General features: G+C 48.7%; 2 protein-coding genes across 2 annotated transcripts in view; one reads left to right on the top strand and one right to left on the bottom strand.

Moving 5' to 3' along the window:
* Positions 1 to 7,613, bottom strand: part of LRRC49 (leucine rich repeat containing 49) — a 334,326-nt gene extending 326,713 nt beyond the window's left edge. The window contains exon 1 of the mRNA XM_069765877.1: positions 7,538 to 7,613. The gene's annotated coding sequence lies outside the window, so the exon portion shown is untranslated. The remainder of the gene's footprint in view (positions 1 to 7,537) is intronic.
* LARP6 (La ribonucleoprotein 6, translational regulator) overlaps positions 7,288 to 15,908 on the top strand; it is a 77,423-nt gene continuing 68,802 nt past the window's right edge. The window contains exon 1 of the mRNA XM_069765880.1: positions 7,288 to 7,706. Within this exon, the coding sequence (XP_069621981.1) occupies positions 7,468 to 7,706 (239 nt within the window). The 5' untranslated portion in view covers positions 7,288 to 7,467. The remainder of the gene's footprint in view (positions 7,707 to 15,908) is intronic.

The raw sequence follows: 15,908 nt of genomic DNA, 5'->3' as shown, positions 1-15,908 counted from the left end.
CAAGTGCTAGTAAAAGATGTAAAAAACAGGGTATTCGGTTGATACGTTTTTTGCAAAAAATGTATACTAAGCTGCTCTACCAATCTTCACGGTATACCCTTATCAGAGCAGTCCTAACTAATGTATGCAATCCCTATCTGATGTATTTAAAAACCTGATCATCTGTATATAACCTGTGTGAACAGGGTTCAGAGAGGAAAAATCCATGTGTGCATACAGGGTAGAACAGCTTATGTGCAGATAGCCCAAGAGGAGTGGTGGAACTCCCCAGTCTTGTAGACACAAGAGAACAATTATGGAAACAGGAACACATGGGCTACTTGCACAGTGAACAAGTCTGTATGATCATGTTCACACACCACCAAGAAACCTGAAGACACAAAAGAGAATAGTAAAACCAAAAACACTCAGTTTGAAAAAATGTTGCAGTAATACGCAAGTGCTAGTAAAAGATGTAAAAAACAGGGTATTTGGTTGATACGTTTTTTGCAAAAAATGTATACTAAGCTGCTCTACCAATCTTCACGGTATACCCTTATCAGAGCAGTCCTAACTAATGTATGCAATCCCTATCTGATGTATTTAAAAACCTGATCATCTGTATATAACCTGTGTGAACAGGGTTCAGAGAGGAAAAATCCATGTGTGCATACAGGGTAGAACAGCTTATGTGCAGATAGCCCAAGAGGAGTGGTGGAACTCCCCAGTCTTGTAGACACAAGAGAACAATTATGGAAACAGGAACACATGGGCTACTTGCACAGTGAACAAGTCTGTATGATCATGTTCACACACCACCAAGAAACCTGAAGACACAAAAGAGAATAGTAAAACCAAAAACACTCAGTTTGAAAAAATGTTGCAGTAATACGCAAGTGCTAGTAAAAGATGTAAAAAACAGGGTATTTGGTTGATACGTTTTTTGCAAAAAATGTATACTAAGCTGCTCTACCAATCTTCACGGTATACCCTTATCAGAGCAGTCCTAACTAATGTATGCAATCCCTATCTGATGTATTTAAAAACCTGATCATCTGTATATAACCTGTGTGAACAGGGTTCAGAGAGGAAAAATCCATGTGTGCATACAGGGTAGAACAGCTTATGTGCAGATAGCCCAAGAGGAGTGGTGGAACTCCCCAGTCTTGTAGACACAAGAGAACAATTAACGTGTGAACGCGGTCTAATACAGGAGGAGATGACACACAGATATATACTATATACAGGAGGAGATGACACACAGGTATATACTATATACAAGAGAGATGACACACAGGTATATACTATATACAGGAGGAGATGACACAGGTATATACTATATACAGGAGCAGATGACACAGGTATATACTATATACAGGAGATGACACATGTATAAACTATATACAGGAGAGAGATGACATACAGGTATATACTATATACAGGAGATGACACACACATATATACTATATACAGGGGAGATGACACACAGGTAAAAACTATATACAGGAGATGACATACAGGTATATACTATATACAGGAGGACATGACACACAGGTATATACTATATACAGGAGGAGATGACATACAGGTATATACTGTATACAGGAGGAGATGACAACCTGGTATATACTATATACAGGGGAGATGACATACAGGTACATACTATATACAGGGGCGATGACATGTATATACTATATACAATGGAGATGACACACAGGTATATACTATATACAGGAGAAGATGACATACAGGTATATACTATATACTGGAGGAGATGACACACATGTATATACTATATACAGGAGCAGATGATACACATGTATATACAGGAGGAGATGACTTACAGGTACATACTATATACAGGAGGAGATGACGCACGTATATACTATATACAGGAGGAGATGACTTACAGGTATATGCTATATAAAAGAGATGACACAGGTATATAGAGGAGGAGATGACATACAGCAGGTATATACTATATACAGGGGAGATGACATACAGGTATATACTATATACAGGAGATGACATACAGGTATATACTATATATAGGAGGAGATGACATACAGGTATATAGTATATACAGAAGAGATGACATACAGGTATATAATATATACAGGAGGAGATGACACATGAGTATATACAATATACAGGAGGAGATGACATACAGCAGATATATACTATTTACAGGGGAGATGATATACAGGTATATACTGTATACAAGAGAAGACATACAGGTGTATACTATATATAAGGGAGATGACAAACATGTATATACTGAGGTGAAAATGAGGGGTGTAAGGTGAAAATGAAAAGGTGTGAGTGCAAAATGAGAGGAGTGAGGGAAAATAGTGGAGTGATCGGAAAATGACAGATGTGAGGTTGAAATGACAAGTGTTAGGGGGGAATGAGAGGTGTAAGGGAGAAAATGAGAGGCATGATGGGAAAATAAGAGACGTGAGGTGCTATAACTAACCACAGATATTTACTATGCCCAGGCAACGCCGGGCTCTTCAGCTAGTGATCTATAAAGCCGCATCCTTGTCTCTGATCTGTGCAAAATACAAGGGCAGATACAGACGTCCAGGAGACACTGTCCGTGTTCGAACAGTGGTGCACAGACTGGCTCGGGGTCTCCTGTCCCAAACTTGACAGGTTCATGGGCATATACAAGGCTGTCATTTTCGGGCCAGGAGATCCGTAAGGCCATGTTAACACGTTCAGTATTTGGTCAGTTTTTTACATCAGTGTTTTTAAGCCAAAACCAGGAGTGGGACAATCAGAGAAGTATAATAGAAACACGTCACCACTTCTGTATTTATCACCCACTCCTGGTTTTGGCTTACCAATTCTGAGGTAAAATACTGATAAAACACTGAACGTGCGCACATTGCCATGCGTTGTAGTCGAACCCTGATACACTGATGTGTGACTGATGCCTAGGTTGGACCCCGCAGAACGGCATTGAAGCGGCAAAAGCCACCATGTGCCACTGCCGTGTTTTAAACTAAATGTTCAATGACTGCACAATTATGCAGGTAAATAGCAGGTTTACCAGCAAAACTGTGCGGCCATTAAACAATACAATACATTTATAAACTGCAGCATCTCTGTGTTTCGATGGTTTTTGGACGCATTCATGACACCCCATGTGGCGTTTCCCTTGAGGCCTCATTGAACACTACATTGGTGTCACAGGGTCCTCTTATCTTGACATGTTTGTATGTAAATCTTCCATCTTTCCACACATTAGGCCCTTTATTAATGCACACATCTCTTCTCTCAGTTCACCATGGTGATTGATGGGGAGTAGAGATCTAGACCACGCAGACTGGTGAGCATAAAGCAGATGCCAGAAGTATTTGCTCAGAGGTGACTAACGCTAAGCACACATATTACTTCCAATACACGGGGCAGAACAAGCACACGCACTCCGCCAAAGCTACGGCTGCCGATGGCGTCTCTAAGGCACAGAGACACGGCACAATACGGAGTGACTTTGCTTCTTCACAGCACAAGAAATAATTCATCGCTCATTTAACGTCCCACTTACACAGCCATTGCAGACTGGATAGGGACACACAATTGCTCGGTCCCATACAGTTTGTACGTTGTTGGTATGAGGAGATACTGTATGCTCCCATTAATGACTATCTAGGCCCACCTCAAAGATGTCATCAGAAAACGAGCGAGCAGTTGCTTGTTTCTCACTGCTCATGGCCATGGTTACTCATGCCAATGATTGAGGATGCTCGCTCAGTGATTAAGGCCTTTAGACCTGCTGGTCTGTGCCCGGTGACTACCCATGCTAGAGGTGAAGTCAGCCTTCTACAGATATTTCTATTTAGTTTGGCCAAAGGCCAAGTGTTCCACAGCTGACCTATTCCCATACCTCTCCCCGATATACTTTATCACAAGCCCACCAGCAACGGCAGAGATACCTGCAGGCAGTGTCGGACTGGGGTGCGAAGGGCCCACCAGAAACATTGACTTTGGTTGGGGGCCCACTTTTCACCTGCATACAAATATTACACTACCCCTGTTCACAAATTTACATATGTTGTTATATAATAAACTGGGTAGTTTGGTTAATGATGAGATGCTGTTTTTTTCTGTACAGAGAGAATCAAGAGAATTATGCCAAATACTGCCCATTAAGGGGAGTTGGAGGCCCAGATCTGCACAGGGGCCCACCGGGGGATTGCCCTGTAACCCTATGGACCAGTCCGAGCTTGTATGCAGGTTTCCTCATCACTGGGAACCAATAGAAGAGATTTTTTGCACGTTTTACGTGACATGAATGCTAATGGGGATATTGGCCGTGGGAGACAACATACCCGCATGTCACATTCTTCATCCAGGGTGTGGCAGGCAGTCTCATGACAGAAGGACTGTAAAAAAGGTAAAGCTTCTGACGATGACACAGAGCTGTGGAGGGATAGTAGTCAGAACATGTGTGAGGAGATTCCTGGCCTAATGAGTCCAGAATCATGTGCACGCACCCGTCCAGGCAGCCACGTTCCTGAATGCCCATGAAGTTCACCAAGTTCTATCAAGAAAGTCCAGGAAATGTATGCTTTATGTAAAATGGGCCAATATGGGGAAAACTATCCGGGCAGGTACCTTTAAGACACATTTGACTGTACTTTACTGTAATATTCACCAAATGTAAGTCTCAGACTTAGCAGTGTGCTAGTAAGTCTCAGTGAGCCATGTTTAAAGGGACACTGTCACCTGAATTTGGAGGAAACAATCTTCAGCCATGGAGGCGGGGTTTTGGAGTTTTTGATTCACCCTTTCCTTACCCGCTGGCTGCATGCTGGCTGCAATATTGGATTGAAGTTCATTCTCTGTCCTCCGTAGTACATGCCTGCACAAAGCAATCTTGCCTTGCACAGGCATGTACTATGGAGGACAGAGAATGAACTTCAATCCAATATTGCAGCCAGCATGCAGCCAGCGGGTAAGGAAAGGGTGAATCAAAAACTCCAAAACCCCGCCTCCATGGCTGAAGATTGTTTCCTCCAAATTCAGGTGACAGTGTCCCTTTAAGCCCCAATCTTACTGAATCACCAAGAGTAACGTGAACATTACAGACAGCCAACAACCTGATGCCATGGCCGGGATTTGCGCCAACCCTTTTACTCCTTACATGCCCTGGCAAAAAACAGCCACACCATTAAAAGGGTTTAGCTGATATCCGCCTTGCATACACTGTGATAATGGGTTGTCAAGGCAACCATCTGTGCCATCTTTATTTGCCTTAAACTCAGCCTGAGTCAGGGCCTGAGACATTAACAGTGACTGGTAGGAATACAGTGCAGTACAGGAGCATTGCACTGCATTACTACAGATTACACCGCCATATCCCATAGTGTGAAAAAAATCCCCATGTAGCGCCAACGTCGTACTATAGAGGAATAAGGAAACATGACTAGGATCACTGCAGCCATATTAACATGAATAGTAAACCTAAAATGTTATTTATACTGCTCGGTGAATGGCAAAAAAACAAATTTATTACAATTTTCTAGTAGGCTGGCACCCGTTTGCATGGACGCGGCTCTGCACCAGGCTGGCACCCGAGTGTATGGACGCGGCTCTGTACTAGGATGGCTCCAGTGTGTATGGACACGGCTCTGTACTAGGCTGGCACCCGTGTGTACGGACACGGCTCTGTACTAGGATGGCTCCAGTGTGTATGGACACGGCTCTGTACTAGGCTGGCACCCGTGTGTACGGACGCGGCTCTGTACTAGGCTGGCACCTGTGTGTATGGAAACGGCTCTGTACTAGGCTGCCACCCGTGTGTACGGACGCGGCTCTGTACTAGGCTGGCACCTGTGTGTACGGAAACGGCTCTGTACTAGGCTGCCACCCGTGTGTACGGATGCGGCTCCTCACCAGGCTGGTGTACAGACACGACTCTGCATGGTAACACAAGCCCCATAAAGAAATATTCAATAAAAACACTTGACACAGATTTTTGGTTGGGATAAAATGGCCGTGGCGTTTATTTTTGGGTTACCAATAAATTTATCTTAAACCAGTAAATAAATATAACCATTGAGATATGAGTAAATTGTTTAAAGCTCCACACATATAATCCAATCCACCCGAAAATTAACGGGCGACTTTCCCACAAATAAACGACACGACGAATAAAAATTAACAAAAAACATAACTTCAGGGAGGGAGGGCGGGATCTTTGATCTTCTCAGCTGACTGGCGACGAGCCGTTAGAACAGCTGATTTTTATACATAAAAAGCCCCCCCGCACTTTTGCTTTAAACCAATCAAAACCCGCAAAAAATGCGGGAAAACATACCGGAATAAACCAGATAGAACCTGCTCGTGCCTAGCACAGCTTACTGAACATCCTTAACCCTTTGTAAACCATCCCATCTCTTTATAAATGTATACACACCAAAACATAAACAAAAAGGGAGGGGGAGAGGAGAGGCTGTGTTATCATGCGACCCCCTTTCAATTGACGAAAGGGGGGCGTCCATTAGGCTGGCACCCGTGTGTACGGATGCGGCTCCTCACCAGGCTGGTGTACAGACACGACTCTGCATTAGGCTGGCACCCGTGTGTATGGACGCGGCTCTGCACCAGGTTGGCACCTGAGTATACGGACGCGGCTCCACATCAGGCTGGCACCCGTGTATACGGACCCCGCCGGCTCTGTACTAGGATGGCACCTGTGTGTACGGACGCGGCTCTGCACCAGGTTGGCACCTGAGTATACGGACGCGGCTCCACATCAGGCTAGCACCCGTGTGTACGGACGCGGCTCTGCACCAGGCTGGCACCCGTGTATACGGACGCCGCCGGCTCTGTACTAGGATGGCACCCGTGTATACGGACGCCGCTAGCTCTGTACTAGGCTGGCACCCGTGTATACGGACGCTGCCAGCTCTGTACTAGGATGGCACCCGTGACTAGGCTGGTACCAGTGTGTACGGACGCGGCTCTGCACTAGGCTGGCACCAGTGTATACGGGCGCCGCCACCTCTGTACTAGGCTGGCACCCGTGGCTCTGCACTAGGATGGCAGCCATGTATACGGACGCCGCCGGCTCTGTACTAGGATGGCACTCGTGTGTACGGACGCGGCTCCGCACTAGGCTGGCACCCATGTGTACGGACACGGCCCTGTTGTGCAGTTGGCAGCACGTCCAGCAGAGGGCGCACACGTCGCGTTCTGGTGTCACTACATGGTCATGGAGCAGCCGCACCGCCTTCTGGCTGAGAAGAACTTGCTGAGAGCTGCGGATGGTTGGTGGTGGGTGAGGAGGAGGAGGACGAGGACGTCTCTTCCTCTGGTTGGAAGGAGGAGGAGGTGACCAGAGCTGTGTTCTCAGCAGCAGGAAGGGGCTATAACGGGCTGCAGTGTGTGGCAGTGCCAGCGCCCGCTCCTCGGAGGGTCTGGCAGGCTCTGCATTGACACCTACCCTGTCCTAATCTCCATCTACGAAGGAAGCAAATGTCTCAATCTGTGCCAGCCACGGAGGTCCTGCCATTGCCTGCACCCTGTCCTCCCGGCGTGGACTCACCTGCGGGGGCAGTGCCAGTGGGGAGCGGATGGGACCTGGGCACGCAGGTGCAGATCAGGGTGGCCATAGAAGCCGCAGAGGATGATGAGCCGGACACTGTGGATTACAGAGGGGGCCTGGAAGGAGGGAGCTGCAGCGAGGATGACTTCAGCCGCAGCGACAAGTACAGGTAAGGGCAGCGAGGGGTTAATGCCCAGCAGTCCCTACAGGTCCGTGGGCGGCGAGGGGTTAAACCCACGGCACACTGGCAGATGTTACACGCGTAGCGGTCACGTACAAAACTTGCGCGATGTCATTGTTGTTGCATCAGACACATCGCATGCGATTTCTTCATAAGGATGGAGGAGAGGAGCCCGGCCCCCTGTCCTATCCTGCCCCCTGTCCTATCCTGCCCCCTGTCCTATCCTGCCCCCTGTCCTATCCTGCCCCCTGTCCTATCCTGCCCCCCCTGTTCTATCCTGCCCAGCCTGCCCCCTGTCCTATCCTGCCCCCCTGTCCTATCCTGCCCCCTGTCCTATCCTGCCCCCCTGTCCTATCCTGCCCCCCTGTCCTATCCTGCCCCCTGTCCTATCCTGCCCCCCCTGTCCTATCCTGCCCCCCCTGTTCTGTCCTGCCCAGCCTGCCCCCTGTCCTATCCTGCCTCCCTGTCCTATCCTGCCCCCTGTCCTATCCTGCCCCCCTGTCCTATCCTGCCCCCCTGTCCTATCCTGCCCCCCCTGTTCTATCCTGCCCCCTGTCCTATCCTGCCCCCCTGTCCTATCCTGCCCCCCTGTCCTATCCTGCCCCCTGTCCTATCCTGCCCCCTGTCCTATCCTGCCCCCCCTGTTCTATCCTGCCCAGCCTGCCCCCTGTCCTATCCTGCCCCCTGTCCTATCCTGCCCCCCTGTCCTATCCTGCCCCCCTGTCCTATCCTGCCCCCCTGTTCTATCCTGCCCAGCCTGCCCCCTGTCCTATCCTGCCCCCCTGTCCTATCCTGCCCCCTGTCCTATCCTGCCCCCCTGTCCTATCCTGCCCCCTGTCCTATCCTGCCCCCCTGTCCTATCCTGCCCCCCTGTCCTATCCTGCCCCCCTGTCCTATCCTGCCCCCCCTGTTCTATCCTGCCCCCCCTGTTCTATCCTGCCCAGCCTGCCCCCTGTCCTATCCTGCCCCCCTGTCCTATCCTGCCCCCCTGTCCTATCCTGCCCTATCCTGCCCCCTTGTCCTATCCTGCCCCCTGTCCTATCCTGCCCCCTTGTCCTATCCCGCCCCCCTGTCCTATCCTGCCCAGCCTGCCCCCTGTCCTATCCTGCCCCCCTGTCCTATCCTGCCCCCTGTCCTATCCTGCCCCCCCTGTTCTATCCTGCCCAGCCTGCCCCCTGTCCTATCCTGCCCCCCTGTCCTATCCTGCCCCCCTGTCCTATCCTGCCCTATCCTGCCCCCTGTCCTATCCTGCCCCCTTGTCCTATCCCGCCCCCCTGTCCTATCCTGCCCAGCCTGCCCCCTGTCCTATCCTGCCCCCTGTCCTATCCTGCCCCCCTGTCCTATCCTGCCCCCCCGTCCTATCCTGCCCCCCCGTCCTATCCTGCCCCCCCGTCCTATCCTGCCCCCCTGTCCTATCCTGCCCCCCCCCCCTGTTCTATCCTGCCCAGCCTGCCCCCTGTCCTATCCTGCCCCCTTGTCCTATCCTGCCCCCTTGTCCTATCCTGCCCCCCTGTTCTATCCTGCCCCCTGTCCTATCCTGCCCCCCCCCCTGTTCTATCCTGCCCAGCCTGCCCCCTGTCCTATCCTGCCCCCTGTCCTATCCTGCCCCCCTGCATGCCTTGTCCTTCTGCCCCCTTTTACCGCTTGTCCTCCCATCCTATTGTCCTGTGCCCCTGTCCTCCCACCCTGGTGTCCTCCTGTCCTGTCCTCTCACCCCGTTATCCTCTTGTTGCCCCCCGTCCTATCCCCCTGCCATGGGTCAGTGCCTGCCTGTGATGACCTTACACTGGTGCTGGTTTGGAGCCACTGTCTGCCCATCCTCCAGCAGTGACGCACGTGCCAGCTGACAATGCCCTGTGAATAACAATGCTGGATGCTCAGGGGTCATCATGCCAGTATCAGACATGTCGGCTCCGTTTTAGGGACATGACATATGCCATCTGTGGGATGTCGCCAACATGGGGAGAACGGAAAAGCCTACGAGCATCATAACATTCTATGTGAGCAGCAAATAAGATTTCCTAAAATCCTGGTGAGAAGCACGTAGCGCACTCCTCAGGCTGTAGCCCAGACCGGGGCACGGTGGTCTCTACTGGGGGGAGCATGTACTGGGAGGTGGGCACATCTATCCTATGTGGAGAATATATAGGGAAACTTGTACTGAGCAGTGTATCCAGGTCAGGCTACACAATCTATAGTCTGTAACAGCAGAATAGCGCATCTTCACCTCTCCCAAATAACAGCATGGTCAGATCATGGCTCTAGGCCACTATTAGGCCGGGGTCACACTGAGTGTAGGGAAATACGGTCCGTATTTTACATACGTAATACGCAGTAATTATCCCAAAACAATTAGCCGTATGTAATCCGTAGGCAAGGTGTGGCAGCGTATTTTGCGCATGTAAACCTCTGTATGGCATCCGTACAGCGAGATTTTCTCGCCGGCTTGCAAAACGGACATAGAATGGATCCATGGGCTCAAACATTCATGAAAACATATATACAGTGGGGCAAAAAAGTATTTAGTCAGTCAGCAATAGTGCAAGTTCCACCACTTAAAAAGATGAGAGGCGTCTGTAATTTACATCATAGGTAGACCTCAACTATGGGAGACAAACTGAGAAAAGAAAATCCAGAAAATCACATTGTCTGTTTTTTTAACATTTTATTTGCATATTATGGTGGAAAATAAGTACCGTATATACTAGAGTATAAGCCGACCCGAGTATAAGCCGACCCCCCTAATTTTGCCACAAAAAAACTGGGAAAACTTATTGACTCGAGTATAAGCCTAGGGTGGAAATGCAGCATTTACCGGTGAATTTCAAAAATAAAAATAGATCATTATTTCCCCATAGCTGTGCCATACAGTGCTCTACACCGTTCATTATTTCCCCATAGCTGTGCCATATAGTGCTCTGCATGTTCATTATTTCCCCATAGCTGTGCCCCATATAGTGCTCTGCACCGTTCATTGTGCCCCATAGCTGTGCCATATACGGTGCTCTGCACCGTTCATTGTGCCCCATTGCTGTGCCATATACAGTGCTCTGCACCGTTCATTGTGCCCCATTGCTGTGCCATATACGGTGCTCTGCACCGTTCATTGTGCCCCATTGCTGTGCCATATACGGTGCTCTGCACCGTTCATTGTGCCCCATTGCTGTGCCATATACGGTGCTCTGCACCGTTCATTGTGCCCCATAGAAATCTCTGCCGCCGCTGCTGCAATAAAAAAAAAAAAACACATACTCACCTCCCTTGATTGCAGCTCCCGGCGTCTCGTTCCGGCGCCTCCATCTTTCCGGCGTCTCTGCTCTGACTGATCAGGCAGAGGGCGCCGCGCACACTGTATGCGTCATCGCGCCCTCTGCCTTAACAGTCAGAGCGCAGACGCCGGGAAGATGGAGGCGCCGGCCGGGAAGATGGAGCGGCGCCCGGCGGCTGGAACGAGGACAGGTGAATATGCTATACTTACCTAGTCCTGGCGATCCTCGCGCTGTCCCTCTGCCTGGTCTTCGGTGCCGCAGCTCTTCCTGTCAGCGGTCACCGGCACTGCTGATTAGAGGAATGAATAGGCGGCTCCGCCCCTATGGGAGGTGGAGCCGCTTATTCATATCTCTAATGAGCGGTCCCACGTGACCGCTGAAGAGGGGAAGAAACTGCAGCACAGAAGCCCGTGGGACGGCAGGGACAGCGCGAGGATCGCTGGGACTAGGTAAGTATACCTCAGCGCCCTCACCCCCTCACCCGCCAAAAATTTGGGCTGAAAATCTCGGCTTATACTCGAGTATATACGGTATTTGGTCAGAAACAAAATTTCATCTCAATACTTTGTAATATATCCTTTGTTGGCAATGACAGAGGTCAAACGTTTTCTGTAAGTCTTCACAAGGTTGCCACACACTGTTGTTGGTATGTTGGCCCATTCCTCCATGCAGATCTCCTCTAGAGCAGTGATGTTTTTGGCTTTTCGCTTGGCAACACGGACTTTCAACTCCCTCCAAAGGTTTTCTAAAGGGTTGAGATCTGGAGACTGGCTAGGCCACTCCAGGACCTTGAAATGCTTCTTACGAAGCCACTCCTTCGTTGCCCTGGCGGTGTGCTTTGGATCATTGTCATGTTGAAAGACCCAGCCACGTTTTATCTTCAATGCCCTTGCTGATGGAAGGAGGTTTGCACTCAAAATCTCACGATACATGGCCCCATTCATTCTTTCATGTACCCGGATCAGTCGTCCTGGCCCCTTTGCAGAGAAACAGCCCCAAAGCATGATGTTTCCACCACCATGCTTTACAGTAGGTATGGTGTTTGATGGATGCAACTCAGTATTCTTTTTCCTCCAAACACGACAAGTTGTGTTTCTACAAAACAGTTCCAGTTTGGTTTCATCAGACCATAGGACATTCTCCCAAAACTCCTCTGGATCATCCAAATGCTCTCTAGCAAACTTCAGACGGGCCCGGACATGTACTGGCTTAAGCAGTGGGACACGTCTGGCACTGCAGGATCTGAGTCCATGGTGGCGTAGCGTGTTACTTATGGTAGGCCTTGTTACATTGGTCCCAGCTCTCTGCAGTTCATTCACTAGGTCCCCCCGCCTGGTTCTGGGATTTTTGCTCACCGTTCTTGTGATCATTCTGACCCCACGGGGTGGGATTTTGCGTGGAGCCCCAGATCGAGGGAGATTATCAGTGGTCTTGTATGTCTTCCATTTTCTAATTATTGCTCTCACTGTTGATTTCTTCACTCCAAGCTGGTTGGCTATTGCAGATTCAGTCTTCCCAGCCTGGTGCAGGGCTACAATTTTGTTTCTGGTGTCCTTTGACAGCTCTTTGGTCTTCACCATAGTGGAGTTTGGAGTCAGACTGTTTGAGGGTGTGCACAGGTGTCTTTTTATACTGATAACAAGTTTAAACAGGTGCCATTACTACAGGTAATGAGTGGAGGAAAGAGGAGACTCTTAAAGAAGAAGTTACAGGTCTGTGAGAGCCAGAAATCTTGATTGTTTGTTTCTGACCAAATACTTATTTTCCACCATAATATGCAAATAAAATGATAAAAAAAACAGACAATGTGATTTTCTGGATTTTTTTTTCTCAGTTTGTCTCCCATAGTTGAGGTCTACCTATGATGTAAATTACAGACGCCTCTCATCTTTTTAAGTGGTGGAACTTGCACTATTGCTGACTGACTAAATACTTTTTTACCCCACTGTATATATAGTGAATGTATAAGGAAATAGAGCGCACTCGCCGATCATCCAGTGCAGGAATCTTTATTCAAACATCGTGCTGTACATCTTCACGACCGGGGGTGCTGTACAGAGAGTGCGGCAAAGCGGGACGATGGCCGTTTCACGCCTGGCTGGCGTGATATATATCGTCAGGGGGCGAAGCTGACGCGAAACGCGCGTTGGGGCCACCTGGTGGGTTATCCTAGCTGCCTCTTATCTGGGTAAGGATCATTTTTGACTGATTTATAGCGGTTCCCTTTATCTGGCTGGTTTATTACTGACCTTATTTTGGTCACTCAGTCTGTGCGCAGGGCTGATACCACTTATATTACTTATATCAGCTTGACAGATTTATATATGAGAACCTCACACTTCTTGGTCCTTGGCCCTTTATGTTTACAGCACTATGCACTTTAAAAGATAATAACTGGGCATTAGGTTACCCCACTAGGTGTCTGTTTTCCATCTTCTGCTACCATTCACCTTCCTTGCAATTATTTATATAAGGTTTTACTTGAGAACACCATTATTTGTGTAGGTTTTCTATTATGGTCGTTATTTTTGTGAAATAAAAGACATTTATCTATGGACCTGAACTCCATTTGCTCTTTTGTTGTACAGCCACGTAGTATATTGTCCAGCCACGTAGTATATTGCCCAGCCAGGTAGTATATTGCCCAGCCACGTAGTATATTGCCCAGCCCACGTAGTATATTGCCCAGCCACGTAGTATATTGCACAGCCACATAGTATATTGCCCAGCGACGTAGTATATTGCCCAGCGACGTAGTATATTGCCCAGCGACGTAGTATATTGCCCAGCGACGTAGTATATTACCCAACGACGTAGTATATTGCCCAACCACGTAGTATATTGCCCAGCCACGTAGTATATTACCCAACGACGTAGTATATTGCCCAACCACGTAGTATATTGCCCAACCACGTAGTATATTGCCCAGCCACGTAGTATATTGCCCAGTGACGTAGTATATTGCCCAGTGACGTAGTATGTTGCCCAACCACGTAGTATATTGCCCAGTCACGTAGTATATTGCACAGTCACGTAGTATATTGCCCAGCCACGTAGTATATTGCCCAACCACGTAGTATATTGCCCAGCCACGTAGTATATTGCCCAGTTACGTAGTATATTGCCTAGTGACGTAGTATATTGCGCAGCCACGTAGTATATTGCCCAGTGATGTAGTATATTGCCCAGCCAGGTAGTATATTGCACAGCCACGAAGTATATTGCACAGCCACGTTGTATATTGCCCAACCACGTAGTATATTGCCCAACCACGTAGTATATTGCCCAACCACGTAGTATATTGCCCAGTGACGTAGTATATTGCCCAGCCACGTAGTATATTGCCCAGTTACGTAGTATATTGCCTAGTGACGTAGTATATTGCGCAGCCAAGTAGTATATTGCCCAAGTGACGTAGTATATTGCCCAGCCAGGTAGTATATTGCACAGCCACGTAGTATATTGCACAGCCAAGTGGTATATTGCTCAACCACGTAGTATATTGCCCAACCACGTAGTATATTGCCCAGCCACGTAGTATATTGCCCAGCCACGTAGTATATTGCCCAACCACGTAATATATTGCCCAGTGACGTAGTATATTGCCCAGTGACGTAGTAGTGGCATGCTATTCCATCCAGTTTGCATTTAGTTAGATCATCATTTATTTTTCAACAGGACAATTACCCCAAACACACCTCCAGGCTGTGTAAGGGCTATTTGACCAAGAAGGAGAGTGATGGGGTGCTACGCCAGATGACCTGGCCTCCACAGTCACCAGACCTTAACCCAATCGAGATGGTTGGGGTGAGCTGGACCACAGAGTGAAGACAAAAGGGCCAACAAGTGCTAAACAGCCAGGTTTGTCACATTTTTAAAAATAAAAAATAAACATATACTCACCTATCCGAGGGCCCCTTGTAGTCCACGGCAGATTCCGGTCCCAGGGTTGGTATGAGCGCAGGACCTGTGATGACATCGCGGTCACATGACCGTGACGTCATGGCAGGTCTTTTTAACGCAGGCGCGCAGGGCCTGTGATGACGTCGCGGTCACATGACCGTGACGTCATGGCAGGTCCTTCTCACGCAGGGCCTGTGATGATGTCGCGGTCACATGACTGTGACGTCATGGCAGGTCCTTCTCCCATACCATCTTTGCCACCGGAACCTGCAACGGAAGATGATGGCCGGCGCGAGCGACTACGGAGGGTGAGTATAGCAGGTTTTTTTTATTTTTTTATTATTTTTAACATTACATTTTTTACTATTGATGCCGCATAGGCAGCGTCAATAGTAAAAAGTTGGGGACACACAGGGTTAATAGCGGCAGTAACTGAGTGCGTTACCCGCGGCATAACGCGGTCCGATACCGCCGGCATTAACCCTGTGTTAGCGGTGACCGGAGTGGAGTATGCAGGCGACAAGCACTGACTGCGGGGAGTAAGGAGCGGGCATTTTCTTCCGGACTGTGCCCATCGCTGATTGGTCACGGCAGCCATGACAGGCAGCTGGCGAGACCAATCAGCGAATGAATAACCGTGACAGACAGACAGAAGGACAGACAGAAGCGACCTGTAGACAATTATATAGTAGAGATATATATATATATACTAGCTGAAGAGCCCGGCGTTGCCTGGGCATAGTAAATATCTGTGGTTAGTTATAGCACCTCACTTCTCTTATTTTCCCATCATGCCTCTCATTTTCCCCCTCACATCTGTCATTTTCTCCCTCACACCTCTCATTTTCTCCCTCACTCCTCTCATTCCCCCTAACACTTGTCATTTCGACCTCACATCTGTCATTTTCCGATCACTCCACTAAATTCCCTCCTCTCATTTTGCAATCACACCTTTTCATTTTCACCTCACACCTCTCATTTTCACCTCAGTATATACATGTTTGTCATCTCCCTTATA

This window comes from Ranitomeya imitator, chromosome 4 (genome assembly GCF_032444005.1).
Source record: "Ranitomeya imitator isolate aRanImi1 chromosome 4, aRanImi1.pri, whole genome shotgun sequence".
Lineage (NCBI taxonomy): Eukaryota > Metazoa > Chordata > Amphibia > Anura > Dendrobatidae > Ranitomeya > Ranitomeya imitator.
This window is presented reverse-complemented; position numbering and strand designations above follow the sequence as displayed.